The 22,399-nt window shown below is 37.1% G+C and overlaps 1 protein-coding gene across 5 annotated transcripts in view; it reads left to right on the top strand.

The window, feature by feature from the left end:
• The window catches only part of ESCO2 (establishment of sister chromatid cohesion N-acetyltransferase 2), a 33,960-nt gene that overhangs the window by 1,699 nt on the left and 9,862 nt on the right, over positions 1–22,399 (top strand). For all 5 annotated transcript variants that reach the window (XM_024251076.3, XM_063726597.1, XM_054561372.2 and 2 more), the window contains exons 3-9: positions 260–1,067; positions 4,087–4,165; positions 7,911–7,968; positions 11,812–11,929; positions 12,781–12,912; positions 15,904–15,993; positions 16,609–16,752. In XM_024251076.3, the coding sequence (XP_024106844.3) occupies positions 260–1,067; positions 4,087–4,165; positions 7,911–7,968; positions 11,812–11,929; positions 12,781–12,912; positions 15,904–15,993; positions 16,609–16,752 (1,429 nt within the window). The remainder of the gene's footprint in view (positions 1–259; positions 1,068–4,086; positions 4,166–7,910; positions 7,969–11,811; positions 11,930–12,780; positions 12,913–15,903; positions 15,994–16,608; positions 16,753–22,399) is intronic.

Here is a 22,399-nt window from a genome sequence, read left to right on the forward strand (position 1 = left end):
ATGCATATATGTCTATCATAGCTTCTTTGTGTATAGTATTTGTTTTCATGAACTCTTTGGGAAGATATTTGAATGTTTTATTTGATAAAGATAGAATTTGAGAATCCTACTGTTAAACTAATAGAAAATTGTGTGTATGTTTGGGGGTACATGTATTGTTTTTAATATGACCTACAAGTAGAGCTTATTACTTAGCAGTAGATTTATGTAAATTTTGACGCAAAATAATCTTATCAATGGACTTTGTTTCTTTTTATAGCCTTTTACACTTCACTGCAAATCTGTTTCCATCACCTAATAAAAAGCACTGTTTGTATCAAAACAGTGATAAAAATGAAGAAAACCTGCATTGCTCTCAACAAGGGCATTTTGTTTTAAGTGCGCTCAAAACAACTGAAATAAATAGACTGCCATCAGCAAATCAAGGCTCACCATTTAAATCTGTGGTGTCCACTGTATCTTTTTACAACCAAAATAAGTGGTACCTCAATCCACTGGAGAGAAAGCTGATAAAAGAGAGTAGATCTACTTGTCTAAAAACTAATGATGAAGATAAATCTTTTCCCATTGTGACAGAAAAAATGCAAGGAAAACCAGTCTGCTCCAAGAAGAACAACAAAAAACCACAGAAGAGTTTAACTGCTAAGTATCAACCAAAGTATAGGCACATAAAGCCTGTATCAAGGAATTCTAGAAATTCCAAGCAAAATCGAGTTATCTATAAGCCAATTGTGGAGAAAGAAAATAATTGTCATTCAGCTGAAAGTAATCCCAATGCTCCTCGGGTTCTAAGCCAAAAAATAAAACCACAAGTTACACTCCAGGGTGGAGCAGCATTTTTTGTTAGAAAAAAATCTTCTCTTAGAAAATGGTCCCTGGAAAATGAGCCGTCACTGGGACGCACCCAAAAGAATAAATCAGAAGTGATTGAAGATTCTGATGTAGAGACTGTCAGTGAAAAAAAAACTTTTGCGACAAGGCAAGTGCCAAAGTGCTTGGTCCTAGAAGAGAAATTGAACATTGGACTACTGAGTGCAAGCAGTAAAAATAAAGAGAAATTAATAAAGGTAAAGCTAAATATATCACTTTAAAAATGGCTATATAACAAAACTTCAGTATAAATGACATAGTTTAATAAAATTTTATTTTCTGGACTGCTTTTATAAAGCCAGCTAGCATAGTGTTTAGTTACTGTAAGGAGTTTGTTTATTTTGAGACAGGGTCTTTCTTTATGACCCAGGCTGTAGTGCAGTGGCACACTGCTCACTACAGCCTCAACCTCCTAGGCTCAAGCAGTCCCACCTCAGCCTCCCGAGTAGCTGGTACTATAGGTGCACACCACCTCACCCGGCTAATTCTTGCATTTTTGTAGAGGCTGGGGTTTCACCATGTTGCCCAGGCTGGTCTCGCACTACTGGGCTATAGTGATCCACCTGCCTCACCCTCCCAAATTGCTGGGATTATGGATGTGAACCACTGCACCTGGCCCAGCCACATTTTAAGTTCTCAGTAGGTACATGTAGCTGGTGGCTGCCATATTAGACCACGCTGGTCTAGAACTTCTGTTGCTGATCTCCTGTTTATAACCTTCATCAGAAAAAAAGTTGAGTTTTGTGGGGCAGCTAGGGGCAGAAAGCCATTGAAGCAACTTTAAGAAAGGTTGTCTCCAGATCAGGGCTTCCATGTCTATGGTGGCTTGTTTATATTCATCATAACCCTTGTAGATGGAGAAATGATAGGCTTATATGATACCCAGTACACTCAGGCTTATAGTCATGCCTTTCCTAACCCACCTCTCATCATTGCCTTCCTCACTAGCTTCTCTCAAATTCAACCCCAGTCCATATCTCTCGTAATCACCTAAATTTCAAACCTCAGTGGCAAAGATTATAAATTGGTGGCCAGTAAACCAAATCTCACCCATAAATGTTTCGCTTGGCCTACATAATTTAAAAGTTGGAGCCAAAATTATTTTTAAATACAAGAAAAACATTTCTGGTGTCTCATGAAATATTGAAAGCTGAGCCTTCATTTCTACATGGCAATAATCAGAACTGAATATCAGGCTGAGTATCATACCATTTGACAAATATGAGTTCTTCATTTCTCTAAGTCAGTGTATATCTATTTAGATCAGTTTAGTTTTGATCATTTTACTTACTGCTGCCCTTGTAAGGCATTTAAGTTTTTAGTCCTCACTGTAAATGTGTTTTTTTTTTTTTTTTTTTTTTTTCTCCTGTTTATCAAGTATGGCCAAGTAGATTGTTAAATGAGATGTTCTTGCTGGCTAAGCCATGACAGTCTAATTTTACTAATTCATTTTCTGTTTATATCAACAAAACACTTCTGTGTCTTGATAGCGATTTTGATTACAAGAGTAAGCTTTATCAAAATGTATTAAACTGTGCTTTATACTTATACATTTGTATGAAAATTAAGTTTTTTGAAAGTTTGGGGCATAACTCAAGCTAAAATTGTCTCAATCCAGTAAAACAAAGGAAGAGTCTGCAGTTTCCCCATGCATCTCCTGATGATTATTCTTACCTGTTTGGTACAGCCTGGTGGTGTACCAAATGAATGGTGACATGATGAATTCTCTGTAACCAGTGTAACAGAGAATTCTGTAATTCTCTTTTCTGTCTTATTTTCATTTTCTTAGCTTCACTTTACGGGTTTTGTATTGAGTTAGTTTTCAGTAGTTTGGGAAGCTGGGCTTCTGTGCATTTTAAATCTGTGGAACAGGGCTATGCTCTTTCAGGATTTTGCTAAATACCCATGTCTGGGATTCATCTCTGCTAGCTAAGGGCGAATCTGATTGTCTGTTTTTTTTATTTTGAGATGGAGTCTCGCTCCGTCGCCCAGGCTGGAGTGCAGTGGCACGATCTCGGCTTACTGCAACCTCTGCCTCCCAGGTTCAAGCAATTCTCTGCCTCAGCCTCCCAAGTAGCTGGGATTACAGGCACCCGCCACCACACCTGGCTAATTTTTGTATTTTTAGTAGAGACAGGGTTTCACCCTCTCGGCCAGGCTGGTCTTGAACTCCTGACTTCATGATCCACTTGCCTTGGCCACCCAAAGTGCTGGTATTACAGGTGTGAGCCACCGCGCCCGGCCGGTGAATCTGATTTTCGTGAGGATACCCTTTCCCCAGCTCATGGAGCCCTGAAAAGTGTTAAACTGATGGGTTATCCCACCTCTGCTGGGATATTATGGTTTAGAGTAGAAGTTCTACTTTAACCAAGAGTTTTTTTTCCTTTTTCCCCAAGCTGTATATTCCCTAGTGATTCCCAAATTAGTATGAGGGAAATCTGTCGGGATTTTTTTTCTACTTTGCTTTTCCCACATTCCTGCTACTCTCCAGTGACTCTAGAATGTTGTTCTTTCCTTAGCTGCTGATTTTTAAAGTTTATGGCAAAAAGTTGTCCCTTTCCAGTTTGGTGGCTGCTGGGGAAATTTTTGCCATTTTTACTGACTTTTTTGTTCATTTCATTATGGAAGTGATGGTCTGTAATCATTCTGCCATCTCTATCAGGAAGTATAACACATTTTTGAGAGGATGACAGATTACAGCACGTGTACTCTGGCTTTTTTTTCTTTTGAGATGGAGTCTTGCTCTGTCGCCAGGCTGGAGTGTAGTGGCACGATCTCGGCTCACTGCAACCTCCGCCTGCAGGGTTCAAGCGATTCTCCTGCCTCAGCCTCCCGAGTAGCTGGGACTACAGGTGTGTGCCACCACGCCCAGCTAATTTTTGTATTTTTAGTAGAGAGAGGGTTTCACCATGTTAGCCAGGATGGTCTCAATTCCTTGACCTTGCGATCCACCCACCTCGGCCTCCCAAAGTGCTGGCATTACAGGCATGAGCCACCAGGCCCTGCTGTACTCTGGCTTTAAAGGTAATGTACACTTAGTGAATACAGGGGAAGTTTTCCTAAAAAATAGTTTGACAATTGATTGAAAATCACATTATGAAATGTAATTCATAATAAACCAAATCTTTTATTTTAGAAATAGATCTGCTGGGATTCATTCACTAGAAAATAGTTAAAAATTACAGATTTGTTTATTTTTTTTAAACCTATTTTCAGGATTCATCAGATGACAGAGTTTCTTCAAAGGAACATAAAGTTGATAAAAATGAGGCTTTTCCTTCAGAGGATTCTCTTGGTAAGAATAAGACAAGTAAGAGAAAACTCACATGAATTTAGCTACTTAAAATAATGCTTTATTACATACATTGTATAATAATAATTCTTATGATTTCTGGGTCTTTCTTTTTTCAGTAGCGTGCCTGTGGTTAGTATCTTTGTTTATCTCTGTGACACTGTTTTCTGTAGTAAAGCAGTGCATTGCGTTTTGAAAAACAAGAAACAAGGAGATCCTAGGTTAAAATTTTAGACAAAATATTAGGCTTAATTGGTCTATGGCTGTGGCCAAGTTATTTAAGCTCTCTACAGTTAAGTGTTCTCATTATAAAATCATACCTACTCTATCTTTCACCCAAAATAATAGAAGTTAAAACTATTATGTATATTTGTGATCAAAGCCCAATTGTGAGCAGAGCTTACTAAGTTTTATAAATGACACTGAAATTAAGCATCAAGAACCATGGATTTTTGTCTAGGTTTACTAATAATTAGCTGTATGATCTAGGAAGATATCTCTAAAGAGTTAAAGTTAATTTTTAAATTCCTGTCAGTTCTGAAATCCTATTCCTAATTTATGCTGTGTTCAATTAAATAGCTTACTAAACTATGAATACATAAAGCTTTTTTTTATGATTCTGAGATGTGATGTTAATAACTAGTGTTTACTGAGTGCTGAATATAAGGCAGTGCTAAGTATTTAGTATACGTTATGTTTTTCATAGATTGTGCTCAAAGCACTGATACAATAGAAGATATAACAAAAAGGCATCTACTTACAATAGTTATAAATTTTTCTTTTAAAATATATTTTAGTACATTGTCTAAGTCAATTTAAAGAAAAATAGTGAATAAAAATAATACAAATGGTATAAGGATATGGGAGAAATCATGAAAGTAATATAAAAAGACCAAAATTTTATTACTTAATAACTACAGTTTATCATTTAATTCTCCCAACTACTCTAGGTCCTGATATGCCGATTTATAGATGAGGAAATGGAATTGGGTTAAGTAACTTACCAATAGCAGCTCAGACTCTCACCTGCCTTGGCCTTGTTTCTAGAGGATGAGCTCTAATTATTTTTCAATGCAAAGTTAAAGTTTGTTTTTTTAGCCCACTCTCAACTTACTGTATTCCTCAAATCAATTGCTGTTTTAACTTTGCTCTTTTCTTTTCATAGACTGTTTATTTTGCCATAATTTTAGATTTACAGAAAAGTTAAAGTACAGAGAGTAGCAGTGTATCTCTTACCCTGTTTCCTCCATTCTTAACATCTTATAATACTTTTGTCAAAACTAAGAAACTTGTATTGGTATAGACTTTCTTTTTTTTTTGAGATGGAGTTTCGCTGTGTTGCTCAGGCTAGAGTGCAGTGGCACCATCTTGGCTCACTGCAGCCTCTGCCTCCAGGGTTCAAGCATTTCTCCCGCCTCAGCCTCATAAGTAGCTGGGATTACAGGCATCCACCACCATGCCCGGCTAATTTTTGTTAAGATGGGGTTTCACCATGTTGGCCATGCTGGTCTCAAACTCCTGACCTCAAGTGATCCCCCCGCCTCAGCCTCCCAGAGTGCTGGGGTTACAGGCATGAGCCCCTGTGCCCGGCCATAAACACTAGACTTTATTTGGAGTTCACCAAATATTGGTAGTGGTATATTACTGTTAACTAAACTCTAAACTTTATTTGGAATCTTCTATAAATGTTTTCTTTCTGTCCCAGTATCCAATCCAAAGTACTATATTATGTTTAATTGTCATGTGTCTTTAGTCTTGTCTGTGACATTTTCTGTCTTATTTCTTCGATTGCATATTGCCAACTGGACATGGATATCTCCAACTCTAATCCAGTACTCCAGGATTTATTCTGTCCTTTTTTCATCTGTAACTTCCTTCTTGGACAGTGAGAAACTTAGCTCTTAATATTCACTATCCACCTACTTATTTGTTCTGTCCCAGTAAACATGTAAAACAGTTTCATAATTGTTAATTCATACCCCTGTGAGAAATAACCAATTAGAGTGCAATTTTTTTCTCTTTGAGACAGAGGCTCATTCTGTCACCCAGGCTGGAGTGCAATGACACAATCTCAGCTCACTGCAACCTCTGCTCCCAGGGTTCTAGCGATTCTCCTACCTCAGCCTCCCAAGTAGCTGGCATTACAGGTGTCTGCCACCATGCCTGGCTAATTTTTTTGTATTTTTAGTAGAGACGGGGTTTCGCCACGTTGGGCAGAGTGGTCTCGAACTCCTGACCTCAGGTGATCCAGCCGCCTTGGCCTCCCTTACCTTTCATCTCATAGTTTATGCTGAGGTTGAGATGAATCTTATCTAATTCAGTCTCTTTTTCTGTATGTAATTATTGCTGAAGTAAGCTTTTGTGGAATCCTATATCAGCTCATGCCATTCTTCTCTAAATGTGATATATTTTCAATTTTTTCCCTTTGTAGAATTCCATATATAGTTAAATAATATATATATATAAAATAATATACATATTTTTTAGGATGACAGGCGTGAGCCACTGAACTCGGCCTAGAGTGCAATTTTACGTGCAGTCTTTCTGTCTTTATCCTTATAACTTCTAGTCAAAACACCATTTGCTAAAGTTACTTAGGACAGCTTCTCTTTTTCCCCCTACCTCCTTCAGTGTCGTTATGCTATACAGTTCTAATATAGTTAGATTCATTTCTCACAGTCTGCATTCCATCTTAGGCTACCTCAATAGCCTGGTTGATATTTATACGTATTTTTTTTCTCATTTGATGTACATTGAAGTTCATTCTTTTTGATTTTTACAGTTTTGTGGGTTTTATCAAATGTATAGAATTATGTATTAGCCATTACAGTACCATACAGAACAGTTCCTTCACCCTAAAATTTCCGTATGCCTACATTTTGTTGTTACTTTCCTTCCCCTCAGCCCCCTGGCAACCATTAATCTGCTTTTTATTTCTATAGTTTTACCTTTTCCAGGAAAAACATTACACATATATATCCTTTCGGGTCTGGCTTATTTCACTTAGTAATACATTTAAGGTTCATCCATGTTGTTGGGTGTATCAGTAGTAATTCTCATTTATCACTGAACTATCGACGTACCTTAAGAATTCTTTATATATTCTGGATACAAGTTTTTGATCAGATATATGATTGCAAATATTTTCTCCCCTCAATCTGTGGCTTATCTTTTCATTCTCTTTATTTTTTGTAGAGCAAAATTTTTAAATTTGATGAAGTCCAAATTAATTTTTTATAAATATATTATGCTTTTGCTGTTGTATGTAAAAACTTATTACCAAATCCAAGTTCATGAAGATTTTTCCCTAATATTTTTTCTAGACGTTTTATAGTTTTATGTTTTTACTTTATTATTAATTTTTTTTTTATAGAGACACAGTCTCACTAAGTTGCCCAGACTGGTCTTGAACTCCTGGCCTTAGGCGATCCTCCCGCTTTTGGTCTCCTAAAGTGTTGGGATTACAGGCATGAGCCACCACGCCTGGTCATAGTTTTACATTTAGATCTGTGATCCATTTGAGTTAATTTTACGTACGGTTTGAATAGGTGTAATTTTTTTGCATGTGGACATTTAATTGGTCCAGCACCATTTGTTGAGGACTGTTTTTCCTCCATGGAATTACCTTTGCCTCTTTGTTAAATCTTGATCTTGAGTAGTATTTTGTCTTATTAACCTTTGAAATCTTACGAATTAAAGCTTTGATTTTATTTGGTAATACACATTATCATGATTTTTCCCCTACCAGTTTCTCCTAAGTCCACTGTCTATCCAATCTTCAGTGCATCTTCAGTCAATTCAAAAAGGTGAGAATTGTTATTGTTTTAAAGTCCAAGCCTTATAAATTACACAGGTCCTCTGGGTCTCTTTTTCAGTCTCATGCTACTTAATTTGGGGAGTTTTTTTTTCTTCCTCACTAAGGGGAATAGGAGAATAGTATTGAGAATAGGGTGATGAAATCAGTCCCTCATAGAAACATCATAAGAACTTAAGAGCTGAAAGATGGAAAAGATCTTTATATACTTGAGTAATAATAATTGCTAACATTATTATATCATACCTTACCCATAATAAGTAGTTTTATATCTATTATCTTAATTTTCACAACAACTTAGAAGGTAGATACTATTATTCTATTTTCAGCCTAAGAAACTGTTAGTAATTTAGCCACAGTTGCACAGCTATTAGGTGCTAGGACCAGGACTAGAATCTATATCTGAATCAAATGCCCATTAGGTTATATTGCCTTCCCTGGGTGATAATATAGTGGCTACAATTTAATAAGCATTTACAACTTCATGATGTAGGTACCATTATTACCCCATTTTGTAGATGAGAAAGCTGGCTGGAGGAGTAAGTAACTTGCAGCAGCTTAATGTTATCATAAAGTATAGCTGAAGCTACCAGTACCCTATTCAAAGCTAAAGACTGCGATGGGGGAGGCATGGATGGGTAGAGAGCATGATAGGCAGCAGAGCTCTGAAAAAGTAGTTTCTTATAGTCTAAACATCCTCTTCCTAAGCAGCTTTGATCCTTCTCTCCCCATTTGATTATAAATAACTCCAGATATTAAGGAACTTCCCAGCTACATTTTCCTTACTCTCAGAGCACCTCACTTTAAATTGCCTCAGTGATTAGGATGGGTGGGCAGCTTTCCCTCTTCAAAGGTTTGTTTCTAGTTTTTCTCACCTTTCCCATTTTTCACCTGTGTTGTCATCTTTCATGACCTTTTATTGAAGATGGGAGCTGTCTTAGTTCATTTTGTGTTGCTATCACAAAATACCATGGACTAGGTAATTTATAATGGACAGAAATTTATTTGGCTCACAGTTATGGAGGCTGAGAAGTTTGAGATCAAGCAGCCACATCTGGTGGGTGCCTTCTTGCTGCATGATCCCATGGCAGAAGGCAGAACAAGAGAGTGTGCATGAGAGAACAAGAGAACTTGGCTTGCAGCCTCACATCCTTCAATAATCAACATTAATCCATTCATGAAGGTGGAGCCATCATGAGCTAAACGCCTCTTATTAGGCCCCACCTCCCAAAACTGTTGCACTGGAGATTAAGTTTTCAGGCATGAACTTTGGGGGACATGTTCAAACCATAGCAGAAGCCTACAACAATTAACTGAAAAAAGTGTATACTAATTTAGTCTAGCATAAAGAGACAGGCCAGGCGCAGTGGCTCATGCCTGTAATCCCAACACTTTGGGAGGCTGAGGTGGGTGGATCACCTGAGGTCAGGAGTTTGAGACTAGCCTGGCCAACATGGTGAAACCCCATCTTTCCAAAAAATACAGAAATTAGCTGGGCATGATGGGGCACGCCTGTAATCTCAGTTACTCAGAAAGCTGAGACAGGAGACTAGCTTGAACCCAGGAGGTGGAGGTCGCAGTGAGCCAAGATGGTGCCACTGCACTCCAGCCTGGGCAACAGAGCAAGATTCCATCTCAAAAAAAAAGATAGTGGGATACTATTTGTTAAATAATATGATATTGCTCTTTTTGTAGACTCCAAAATGTCAGTTATCAGCAATTTGAGATTTAATCTATTACTTCAGATAGATTACAGATTCTCAAGGTGCTTAGTCTCACATTTGTTTTTTGGTTTTTAAAATTCAATGAACATTTAAAGAGTATCACATGCTATTGAACTATACTGAGTTCTAGAGATGTGAAGATAATTAACATGGTCTTGCTATCAAGGAGGTTATGGTTAGAGGAGGGTAGACATTTAAACAAATATAGTGTTACAGTTGCTGAAATGGAAGCAAAGAGATGGCTGTCACGCATGCAGGGTCAGGGAGACCTGAGTTACTTAGCAAAGGCTGCATAAGGTGAAAAGGGTCAGTGACTTGAACGAGTGTTTTTTCATACTGTAGGAAGCAGCCCATTAGTAGTTCATCAGACCTGTTTAGGGTGTCATATCTTGTAACAGTTACTATGGGACTGAACGAAGGTGGACGAATGCAGAAATGAAGACAAAGACAAAAGGATCTTTTTAAAGAAGGGGTTAGGAGCTCCTTCTAGTGAGCAAGGGCCCTGAGCTTTTACAGCCTTTCATATTTATTGGGTAGAAAGAGCAGGGAGGAGGAGGTAAAGGTCAGCTGCTTGATTTATCACAGGTTCACATGATTGCTAACAGGCTTCAAATGTGCCTATAGATAATCGCAAGAAACACTGTGCCTGGGCATGACTGCCCTCAGCATTCCTTCTGGGTGGCAGATGCAGTTTGTCAGTTTGCCAACCTGCATTCATGAGAACAGTTTGCTGTTTGCTCATATAGCCTCCAGTGGTATACTGAGTTGGTCACAACCCTCATTCTTTTGGCCTCCAACAATAGCATTTATTTTTAGTGGAATAGTGTATCTCTCACACAGCAAGTATATTTAGTGAAACTTTGGTTTTATGTCTGTACTAGTCATGTGAAATGTATTTCTTAGCATAGATTTGTCAAGTCAATTTGAAAACTACTTTTTAGACAAATGGTAAGAAGACAGCTTGACTTAGCTTAATGCAGTGGAGCCAATGCTCCACCTTTTTTTTTTTTTTTTTTTCCTACTTTGTCAGGTTTTTTTTTCCTGTTGTTTGAACTTCTTACTTTGGGTACTAGGGGTTTTTTTTTCTTTCTTATTTACTTGTACTCTTTAGGGATTTCTACTCCTTTGGTCCCTGGAAAACCAAGGTCCTTTCATTACAAGGCAAGGGTTACAAACTCAGTATCTACAGAACCAGCAGGCTGGGTGGAGACTAGGGCCAGCTGAAGGATTGCCCATTTAAAAGGGCATGTGCTATTCCAAGTTCGAGCTCATAGATTCTTTGATGGAATAGAGGTTTAGTGATCTTACAGTGTCTCTTTTAATATTGGAAATACACATTTTTAAGTGAAATCTCTAGATTTTAAAATATTGGTAGCTAATCCAAAGTTTTTAAATACCATATGGGCCAACCAAAACATATCTGCTAGCAAGATTTAGCCTGAGGGGCTCCAGTTTGCAACCTCTATAAAGTGAATCTCAACATTCTTTCATAATAGGTAAAGGTTGTCTCAACTACATCTATCCAGCCTAAATATGTTTCTGTTTTTTTTTTTTCCTTAAGAATTTCAGAGTAGTGAGATGCTGCTTTTGGTATGAGGAAAAGCAAATTTAGTAGCTTCATTGCCCAGGTAAAATATTGATGGGCCATAATATGATGGTGACTCTGATTTCCTGTGGATCTGTGAAGTTCAGCATTATACTTATTTTCTCCAGTACCCCAGGAATTTCTTTATAGCTGTATAGGGTAAATATTGTCCTAAGATTTGATAAAGCAAAAAAATCTTTTTTTAAAGGGTGAAGTCAATTTCCAAAGTGTCCATCTGTGTGCATCTGATATTGTAGAAGAAAGTCCCTAGGACTTGGAGTCAGAGGACCAGAATTTGAGTGTTAACACTGCCATTTACTAGTTACTTTACCTTGAGTAAATTACTGACCCTCTCTGAGTGGGCCTCAGGTTTCTCGTTGTTCCTGTCCCTATTACCTCATCAAGTTAATGTCAGATAGAAAGCACTAAAAATTGCGAGGTACTCTGATAAATGGCTGCTTTCTTTCCCTTGTAATTCCTCAAAAATTGTAAATTTACATAATATTTATCAATTTTCTGTGTCAAGATCTTTAGGTGAAGAACAGTTTTCTGTGGGATCTGTCAACTTCATGAAACAGACCAATATCCAGAAAAATACTAATACCAGAGATACAAGTAAAAAAACAAAAGACCAGCTCATCATTGTGAGTAAATTCCAAACAAAGCTTGTCCTATCTAGCCCTTTACAGAAAAAGCTTGCCAACCCCTGTATTAGACAGTTCAGAACTTGGTATTTTCAATGGCATTAAGCAATGTTTTATGTGACAGAATGGGAGTTGTAGGTGGTGACACTGAATATCCTTGAATTTATCTGTGCTTTTCCTGCACTTTATTTTTTGTCAACTCTTGGGTCAAATAATTTTAATATTCTTTAAAATAATTTAATATTCTTAGCTGCTTAAGGAAAAATATTGTATAATTCTATAGAAGTCCTTAAATTTTTGCCCTTCCTGTTTGAAATAAGGCTTTTTCAGGTCTTTAAGAGTTTCATTAAAAAGTTCCATTGTTTATTTTAGCTATAATTTCCACAATTTAATCTTATTCTTTCTTAGAACCACGGGTCTAGTAAATAATCTTGTAAAAATAAAAGAATCTTTGGTTTTACACTGTCCATTCAAATAATTCCCTTTCATCAATTTATTGCATTTTTAGGTCTCTTCTCTTCCCACCCCCCGCCCCGCCCCCTCAAAGAGATGGAGTCTCACCATGTTGCCCAGACTGGTCTCTAACTCCTTGGCTCAAGTGATCCACCTACCTCAGCCTCCCAAAGTGCCAGGATTACAGGCGTGAGCCACTGCACCTGGCCTGATCTCATTTCATTTTGTCTTGGGGGAGGGAAGGAGGATATAGTAACCAGATTTTCATTTAGTTTTTCACTTGTGTCAGCAGAAAAAAAAAAAATTAGGTGAAATTTGAATGAATGGTTATAGGAACTTAATTTAGAGCTATTTGTGCTGTATTTAAATGGGTTTCTTTTTTTACCCCCCAATTATAGGACGCTGGTCAGAAACATTTTGGGGCTACTGTGTGCAAGTCTTGTGGTATGATATACACTGCTTCCAACCCTGAAGATGAAATGCAGCATGTACAGCATCACCACAGGTTTCTGGAAGGAATCAAATATGTGGTGAGCCAAAACATAGTCTTTCAGTTTGTTCTAGAAGTAGAACTACTTTAGAAGAGACATTCTTTTCCACCACCCAGCCGGAAAAGTTAACTTTTAATGATGGTGTTTCAAGCTTACTATCTCAATGTAGACAAATATTTTGTAAACACTGCATTCTGAGTAGAGCTGAACAGTCAAGATACACAAAATTCAGAGACTGCAGAGATACTGTCTTCCCACTATAGTGTTGTCTTTATAGATAGCCTTAGAAAAAAATAGCCTTCCCATGACTTCTCCAGGTTTTTTCTTAGAGGAGAGGTCCCACCCATTTATTGAACACCTTTCAAGTCCAAACACATCCTATCATTGGCCCTATCTTTATGATTGTACCTGCTACTCAGATACATTCCTTTTTCCCTATTTTTATTGCCACAGTTAATGCCTTCACAATATTTTTAGCCTGTTTATTGAAACAGCTTGCTTTCTGGGTTCCCATAGTGCTACCAGAAATAACGTTTTAAAACATAAGTCTAGGCCGGGTGCAGTGGCTCACGCCTGTAATCCCAGCATTTTGGGAGGCTGAGGTGAGTGGATCACCTGAGGTCAGGAGTTCATGACCAGCCTGCACAACATGACGAAACCCTGCCTCTACTAAAAATACAAAAAATTAGCCAGGCGTGGTGGTGGGCGCCTGTAATCCCAACTACTCGGGAGGCTGAGGCAGGAGAATCGCCTGAACCCGGGAGGCGGAGGTTGCAGTGAGCCAAGATTGTGCCACTGCACTCTAGCCTGGGTGACAAGAGCGAAACTCCATCTCAAAAAAAAAAAAAAAGCCATAAATGAAACATAAGTCTAGTATGATTCTACATACTTCTGGAAAGAAAAAGTTCCCACCAGAAGTTTGGTGCTCTTTAATCTGGACTCACCCTTTCCTATATATGTGCATATAAAATATATACAAAAGAGAAAGTGTGTATGTGTATAGTTTAAATTCTTGCCCTCTCTGATCTGATCTCTACATCAGCCAGAAAGTTCTTTCTAAAACATAGGTTCTGACATTGTCTGCTTCAAATCTGACAGCTTTCTGTTGCACTAGGAATAAAACCCAGACTCCTTACCTTGGCTGGCAGATCTCTTCATATTTGGCTCCTGCCCACCTTGTCACATGACACATTCCCTCTCCAGCTCTAAGCTCCTGCCGCTGGAATAAGCCACATTCTCTGATGAAGCCAGACTATACTATATTGGATTTCTTTCTTTAATTTGTGGAAACATACTGGGCATGTTATGCTTTATATATTTTGAATATCATTCCTAGGTTACAAATACGTTCTCCCTGTCCCTTTTTTTAAGGGTTTGAATTTATATTTTTGATATAATAATACTTTCACATGATTCAAATTTCACAGACTGCAAAAGTATATCCAGTGAAAACTTTCTCCATACCCCTTCCAGAAACCTCGTTCCCCTATCTATAGGCATCCAGCATTAACAGGTTCATCTATATATCTTTCAGAGATATTTTCTGCATATACAAGCAAATACCATTACTTGGATTTTTTTTTAACCTTTTTGTGGTGTATATTGCTACAAAGAAAACAAAATTTTTATTTAGCTAATTTGTGACCTCTGGTTTCTTAAGTCAGGAACATCATCTCATCCCAAAATTAGTAAGTTTTTGTATATTTAAAAAGATTTATAGCTATAAAATTTATATTTAGACATTTAATCCACTGGAAGTTTTTCAAGACATAGTGTTAGAGATGGATCCTTATATTTTTCCTAAAGGACTGCAAAGTGTGCCAACATTACTGTTTGACTAGTTTATCTTCCACACTGATTAGCAATGCCACATTTAATGCATACCAGATTCCCACATATAAATGGGTTTGTTATTGGACACTTCTGCACCATCCATTTGTTCCTGTGCTAGTGCCATACTTTTATAAATGTAGCTTCATACTGTATTGGATGTATAGTTAGGTAAGTTCCCTTTCATCCTTCTCTGTAAAAAATGTCTTGACTTTCTGCACATTTACTCTTTCAATTAAAAAAAGAGCCTATCACATTCCCCCCAAATGAAAAACCTATTCGAATTTTTATTGAAACTAGTCAAACTAATGCCATTTTCTCTAGGGAAAAAAAATCTTAGTATAACTTAGGAACTTAGTATAGCACATACTATTATATAAACTTAGTATATACTATAGTATAAATCTAGTGTATACTTAGAAACTTAGTATACCTCTGATTGATTCATATCTTTGATGTCTTTCAGGAACATTTTATAGTTTTGTCATGGATCTTATTAAATGTATTTCTAATATGTCAACCTCATTTTTTCCAGTCAGTCAGTTACACCAGATTTTTTGCCATTCTCTGCACCTTTGCTTATTCAGTTAGTTGCCTTAGCCTGAAGGCAAGTTAACCACCTTCCCCATTATGCTCACTGACATCTTACCAAGGTTTTTAAACCCTTTTCGGTACCATAATACTTCAGTATCATTCAAACACTAGGGTCACATGCCAAAGCACTATGCTGGGGGTTGAGATTAAAATAGTTGTAAGACTGCGCCCATCTGTGGTCTTGTCAAGCACAAGGGACAAACATATAAGGACTTTTACTTAGCCTTTTCTTGGAATTTGGCTTATTCTTCTACCCCTCCCCTACCTGCCCACTGGTCTCGAACTGCTGACCTCAAGTGATCCACCCACCCGGGCCTCCCAAAGTGCTAGGATTACAGGTGTGAGCCACCGCACCTTTACCTCTTTACCTTGTTTTATAGTCATATACATGTCTCCAGATAGGATATCAGCTTGTTGAGGCCAGATACCTGTTTTAGTCATCTTTTATTTCTCTTCCCACATTACTTTTAGTTGGATTTCATCTTTTTTTTTTTTTTAAATATCTGTTATTGTTTAGCCTTTTGTCTTCTCCATATCAAATTATTTAATCTTGGTTTTTTTTCTCTTCACAAATTAAACTCTGACCCTTTTGTTTTCCTTTGGCAGGGTTGGAAGAAAGAACGTGTGGTAGCAGAGTTTTGGGATGGGAAAATCGTGTTGGTTCTGCCACACGATCCAAGCTTTGCTATCAAAAAGGTATGGAAAATTATCTTTTTAACTCTTGCATTTCCCCACCCCCAAGGAATCAACCTATGTTGAAGTGCAAACTGCCTTTGCTGACAGATAATTCACTTGGGTACCTGCTTAATGATTACTTTCGTAGCAATTTATACAAAACTAAGAATTGTAGGACAAAGGAGTAAAGAAGGCAGATAAGGCTCCATAGCTTATCTTTTATGTTCATCTTTCCCTTGTGAAAGATAAACTAAGCTTTCAGTGTTGAGAAATTAATGGCCCCCAGGGTCTATTTCTTATATTGGTGTTGGCTGTGTTTCTGAGGTTGGATGTTTAGCCACTGTGAATAATGAATAAAGCTAAAACAAATCTGTTTTAATGCTTCCTATTCCTTATCCCTCCCAGGTGTCTGAATTTCTGCTGAAAATGATCTTTAAAATAGGTTCTTAAAACCTTGTTTCCACAGTAGCAGCTACATGCATCAATAGTGAAATAATTTTGGAGATGTATAAATTTAAGAAATAGAAATTAAAGAGGCTAAAGTAACCGTAATCATACATTCTGTGTATATAAATATGTATAGTTTCTATTGTACTTTTTAAAACATTCACCTGTCTTGGTTTTTAAAATCATTAGGTAGAAGATGTCCAAGAACTTGTTGATAATGAATTGGGCTTCCAGCAAGTTGTTCCTAAATGTCCAAACAAAATAAAAACTTTTCTTTTTATATCTGATGAAAAGAGAGTAGTTGGATGTTTAATTGCAGAACCCATCAAACAGGTATGGTATATTTCTTTTAAATTATTGGCATAATTTGCAGGCAAAATAAAAGTTAGGAGAAGTCTCGGCATTTAAGATTGCTACCATTAATGACATTCTTCCTACTGAAATATCCTTGATCTAGTGGATAATTGAAGTTATTTATTTCCATTAATATTTGGAATTTTGCTTTATGTAAACAGGATAGGTAAGCCAGTCTTTTATGTTCATGTAGTCATTTCCACAGCTGGATTATAAAGTCTAGTGATTTTAAGTAAGCAAATCTATAAACCGAAGTTTTTAAACATGTGGCTTAGTGAAGGTTAATATTTTTGGCAAAATAGTCATTACTTATCCCTTAATTAGAATCTAATTTAGGTACTAATTAGCAATGTTCTAGAAGACATATAGTTTCTTGTGTTATTAGAAGTTGGAGAGAAAAGCAGCTTGTTTGTATTTTTGCCAGTATAAGTGATCAGTTTGGACTTTTCCTTTCCCCTCAGCTTTATTAAGGTATCACTGACAAATAAAAATTGCAAATATTTACAGTGTACATGTGATATTTTGACATAGGTATACATTGTAAAATGACTAAATCAATATATCTATACCTCACATACTTACCAACTTATTGTGATGAGAACATTTAGATCTACTCTCCTTGCAATTTTCTTTTTCTTTCTTTCTCTTTTTGAGACCAGGTCTCACTCTGTTGCCCAGGCTGGAGTGCAGTGGTGTGATCTCACCTCACCACAACCTCCACCTCCTGGGTTCAGGCAATTCTTCTGCCTCAGCCTCCCAAGTAGCCGCGTGCCACCATGCCTGGCTAATTTTTGTATTTTTAGTAGAGACGGGGTTTCACTATGTTGTGTAGGCTGATCTTGAACTCCTGACCTCCTGATCCGCCTGCCTCGGCCTCCCAAATTGCTGGGATTACAGGCATGAGCCACCGCACCCGGCCTCTAGCAATTTTCAAGTATACATTAGCTATAGTCATGCCATACAATAGATCTGCAGAACTTACTCATCCTAACTTAAACTTTGTACCCTTTACCAACGTTTCCCCATTTCTCCCATCTCTCACTCCCCCAGCCTCTGGCAACCACCATTCTACTCTGCTTCTATGAAGTCAGCTTCTTTAGATTCAGTATGTAAGTGAGATGTTGCACTATTTTTCTTTTTTGCTTGACTGATTTCACTTAGCATAATGTCCTCCAGGTTCATTCATGTTGTTGCAAACGTCAGGATTTCCTTTTTAAAGGCTGAATAGTATTCCACGTGTATATGTACCACATTTTCTTTATTCATTCATCCATTGATGGACACTTAACGTTGATTACATATCTTGGCTATTAATAATGTTGCCATGAACATGAGAGTACAGATTTCTCTTCAACATACTGATTTCAGTTCCTTTGGATATACACTTAGAAGTGGGATTGCTGCATATGGTAGTTGCATTTTTATAGTAATCATTCTAACAGGTGTGAGGTGATCGTGTTTTAATTTGCATTTCCTTGGTGAATAGTAATGTTGAATAAGCATTTTTTCATATGCCTGTTTCTGATTTATATGTCTTCTTTTGAGAAATATCTATTCTGGTTCTTTGCCCATTTTTTAATCAGAGTATTTGTTTTCCTGCTATTGAGTTATTTATATATTTTGGATATTATCCGCTATTGTATATGCAAATATTTTTTCCAGTCAATCAGTAGGTTGGTTGGTTTGTGTTTATCCACTCTGTGCTATGCAGAAACTTTTCAGTTTGATGTTACATTTCTTTCTTCTTTTATTGCCCACACTTTTGGGGTCATAGCCAAAAAATTATTGCCCAGACCGATGTCAAGCTTTTCATTTTTTTCCTTATAGTTTTACAGTTTCAGGTCCCTCATTTTAAGTCTTTAATCCATTTTGAGTTGATTTTTGTATGTGGTTTGAGATAAGGCTCCAATTTTATTCTTCTGTTTGTGGATATTCATTTTTCCCGACACCATTTATTGAAGAGACTGTGTCCTTGCCCCATTGTTTATTCTTGGCATGTTTGTCAGACACCAGTTGACTCTAAATGCCTGGATTTATTTTATCTGTTTTGTTCCATTGGTTGCTGTGTTTTTTAATGCCAGTAGGAGTGCAATGCCCCTCAGCTTTACTCTTTGGTCTAGATTGCTTTGGCCGTTTGGAATCTCTTATGGTTCCATAGGATTTTAGAACTGTTTTTTGTATTTTTGTGGAAAATGCCATTAGAATTTTGATAGGGATTGCATTGCATTTGTAGATTGCTTTGGGCAGTATGGACATTTTAACAATATTCTTTCAAGCCACGAACACTGAATATCCTTCCATTTATGTGGATATTCTTCTTTCATCAGTGTTTTCTGGTCTTCAGTGTATGGATTTTCACCTCCTTGGTTAAATGTATTCATAAATGGGGTTTTTTATGCTATTATAAATGGATTGTCTTCTTGGTTTCTTTTTAAGATAGATCATAGTTCGTTGTTCCTGTATAGAAATGCTACTGACTTTTGTATGTTGGTTTTGTATCCTGCACCTTTTCTGCATTTGTTTATTCTAATAGTTTTTTTGGTGGAGGCTTTAGGGTTTTCTGTACATAAGTTCATGTCATTTGCAAACAGATGATTTAACTTCTTCCTTTAAATTTGAACGCCTAATTGCTCTGGCGAGGAATTCCAGAACTATGTAGAATAGAAATGATGAGAGTTAGCATCCTTGTCTTGTTCCTGATCTAAGAGGAAAAGCTTTCAACTTTTCATTGCTGAGTATGATGTTAGTTGTGGGCCTGTGATATATGGCCTTTAGTATATTGAGATATATTCCTTCTGTACCTAATTTGTTGAGAGTTCTTATGAAAGGATGTTGGATGCCTTTTCTGTATTGAGATGATCATATAGTTTTGTTCTTCACTCTGTTAATATGGTGTAACACATTGATGTGCATGTATTGAGCCATCCTTGCATCCAGGGATAAAGTGCTCTGGATCGTGGTGTACTATGCTTTTAATGTGCTAGTTTGCATCTGTTTATCAGGGATATTGGCTGGTAACTTTTCTTGTAATGTCCTTTTCTGGCTTTGGTATCAGATTAATCTGGCCTTGTAAAATGACTTTGGGGGTATTCTTCTTCAGTTTTTTGGAAGAGTTTGAGGATTAGTATTAGTTCTTTAAATATCTGGTAGAATTTAGCAGTGACGTCATTACAGATGGGCTTTCCTATGATGCAAGTTTTTTTTTTTTTCCCTTAAGCTGGTTGAATCTCCTTTTTATTGGTGAGTTTAGATTTTCTGTTTCTTCATGATTCGGTATAGGTAGGTTGTATGCTTCTAGGAATTTATTTCTTATAGGTTACCTAATTTGTCGATATGTAATTATTCATAGTCTCTTATGATCCTTTGTACTTCTGTGATAATCAGTTGTAATGTCTTCTTTCATTTGTGATTCTGTTTAGTTGAGTCTTCTTTTTCCTTAGTCTAGCTAAAAGTTCGTCAATTATCTTTCAAAAAACCAACTCTTCATTTTGTGAATCTTTTCTATTTTTTGAGTCCATGTTTAATTTATCTCCACTGATCTTTATTTTCTTCCTTCTACTAAGTTTGGGCTTTATTCTTCTTTTTCTAATTATTTGAGGTGTAACGTTAGGTTACTTGAGATCTTTCTTCTTTTTTTATGTAGAACTGCTTTTGCTGCATTCCATAGGTTTTGGTATGTTGTGTTTCCATTTTCATTTGTCTCAAGAAATTTGTCAATTTCCCTTTTAATTTCTTTGATCCATTAGTTGTTCAGGAGCATGTGGTTGGTTTAATTTTCACATATTTGTCAGTTTTCCTCCCATCATTGATCTCTAATTTTATACTGCTATGAATGTTCTGTGTGCACTTGAAAAGAATGTGCATTCATTCTGCTGCTGTTGGATGGAATACTATATGTGTTTCTGTTAGGTCCATTAGGTCTGAAATGTAAGTTCAGTGTTTACTGGCTGAACTCACTGGCTCACACCTGTAATCCCAACACTTTAGGAGGCTGAGGCAGGAGGATAGCTTGAGGCTAGGAGTTCAAGAACAGCCTGGGCAACATAGTGAGACCCTGTCTTTACAAAAATTAGCAAGGCATGGTAGTGCATTCGTATAGTCACAGGTACCTGGGAGGCTGAGGCAAGAAGATCGCTTGAGCCCAGCAGTTCGAGGCTGCAGTGTACTATGATCGCACCAGTGCACTCCACTCAGGGCAATAGTGAGACCCTATCTCTTAAGAAAGAAAAAAAAAGTTCAACATTTCCTTATTGATTTTCTGTCTGGATGATGTATCCATTGTTGAAAGTGGGATCTTGAAGTTCCCTGTGATTTTGTATTCCTATCTATTTCTCCTTTCAGAATCCTAAATATTTATATATTTAGGTGCTCCAATGTTAGGTGCATATATATTTACAACAGTTTTATCTTAATGAATTGACCCTTTTATTATATAATTACCTTCTTTGTCTCTTTTGATGGTTTTTGACTTAAAATCTATTTTGTATGATGTAAGTGTAGGTACTTCCTGTTCTCTTTCGGTTTCCATTTGCATGGAGTATGTTTTTCTGACCCTTCACTTACAGTCTATGTGAGTCTTTTGTAGGCAATATTTAGTTGAGTCTTGTGTTTTTATCCATTTAGCTACTCTGTGTGTCTTGATTGGCTAATGTACTCTATTTACATTTAAAGTAATTATTGATAAATAAGGATTTACTATTGCCCTTTTGTTTTCTGGTTGTTTTATATATATTCCTTTCTTCCTCTCTTGCTGTCTTGGGATTTGATGATTTTCTGTAGTGGTATGCTTTGATTTCTTTATCTTTTATGTATCTACTATAGGTTTTCGCTTTATGGTCATGAGGCTTACATAAAATATCCTATAATATAACAGCCTATTTTAAGCTGATAACAATTTATATCACCTACAAAAGCTCTGCACTTTTTCTCCCTTCAACATTACTAATTTTACAGTTTACATCTTTTTATGTTGTGTATTTATTTAAAAGGCCTTTTTCTTCTTTGATCTCAAAGAAGTAGACTGTTATGTCCTCATAATAGGCAAGATGTAGCCAACTAACTGTTCTCTTCCACTCTCAGGTCAGAAACAATGTTTTGTTGTTGGTAATTAAAAACTAAATACACACCTATCAGAAGGGTAACAGTACGTAAAAAATTGAGACAATACCAAATGCTAGTGAGGATATGGGGAAACTAGATCTCTCACACCTTGTCAGTAGGAATGTAAAATATTGCAGCCACTCTGGAAAAAGTTTTGAAGTTTCTTTAAAAACTAAACATAGGCCGGGCGCAGTGGCTCACACCTGTAATCCTAGCACTTTGGGAGGCCAAGGCAGGCGGATTACCTGAGGTCAGGGGTTTGAGATCAGCCTGACCATCATGGCGAAACCCCGCCTCTACTAAAAATACAAAAATTAGCTGGGTGTGGTGGTGCATGCCTGTAAGCCCAGCTACTCGGGAGGTTGAAGCAGGAGAATCACTTGAACCCAGGAGGTGGAGGTTGCAGTGAGCGAGATCGTGCCACTGCACTCCAACCTGGGCGACAGAGTGAGACTGCGTCTCTTTAAAAAAAAAAAAAAACTAAACATGTATTTACCGTATACATATACACTCCAGCCATCGTTCT

This window comes from Pongo abelii, chromosome 7 (assembly GCF_028885655.2).
Source record: "Pongo abelii isolate AG06213 chromosome 7, NHGRI_mPonAbe1-v2.0_pri, whole genome shotgun sequence".
Taxonomy (NCBI): Eukaryota; Metazoa; Chordata; class Mammalia; order Primates; family Hominidae; genus Pongo; species Pongo abelii.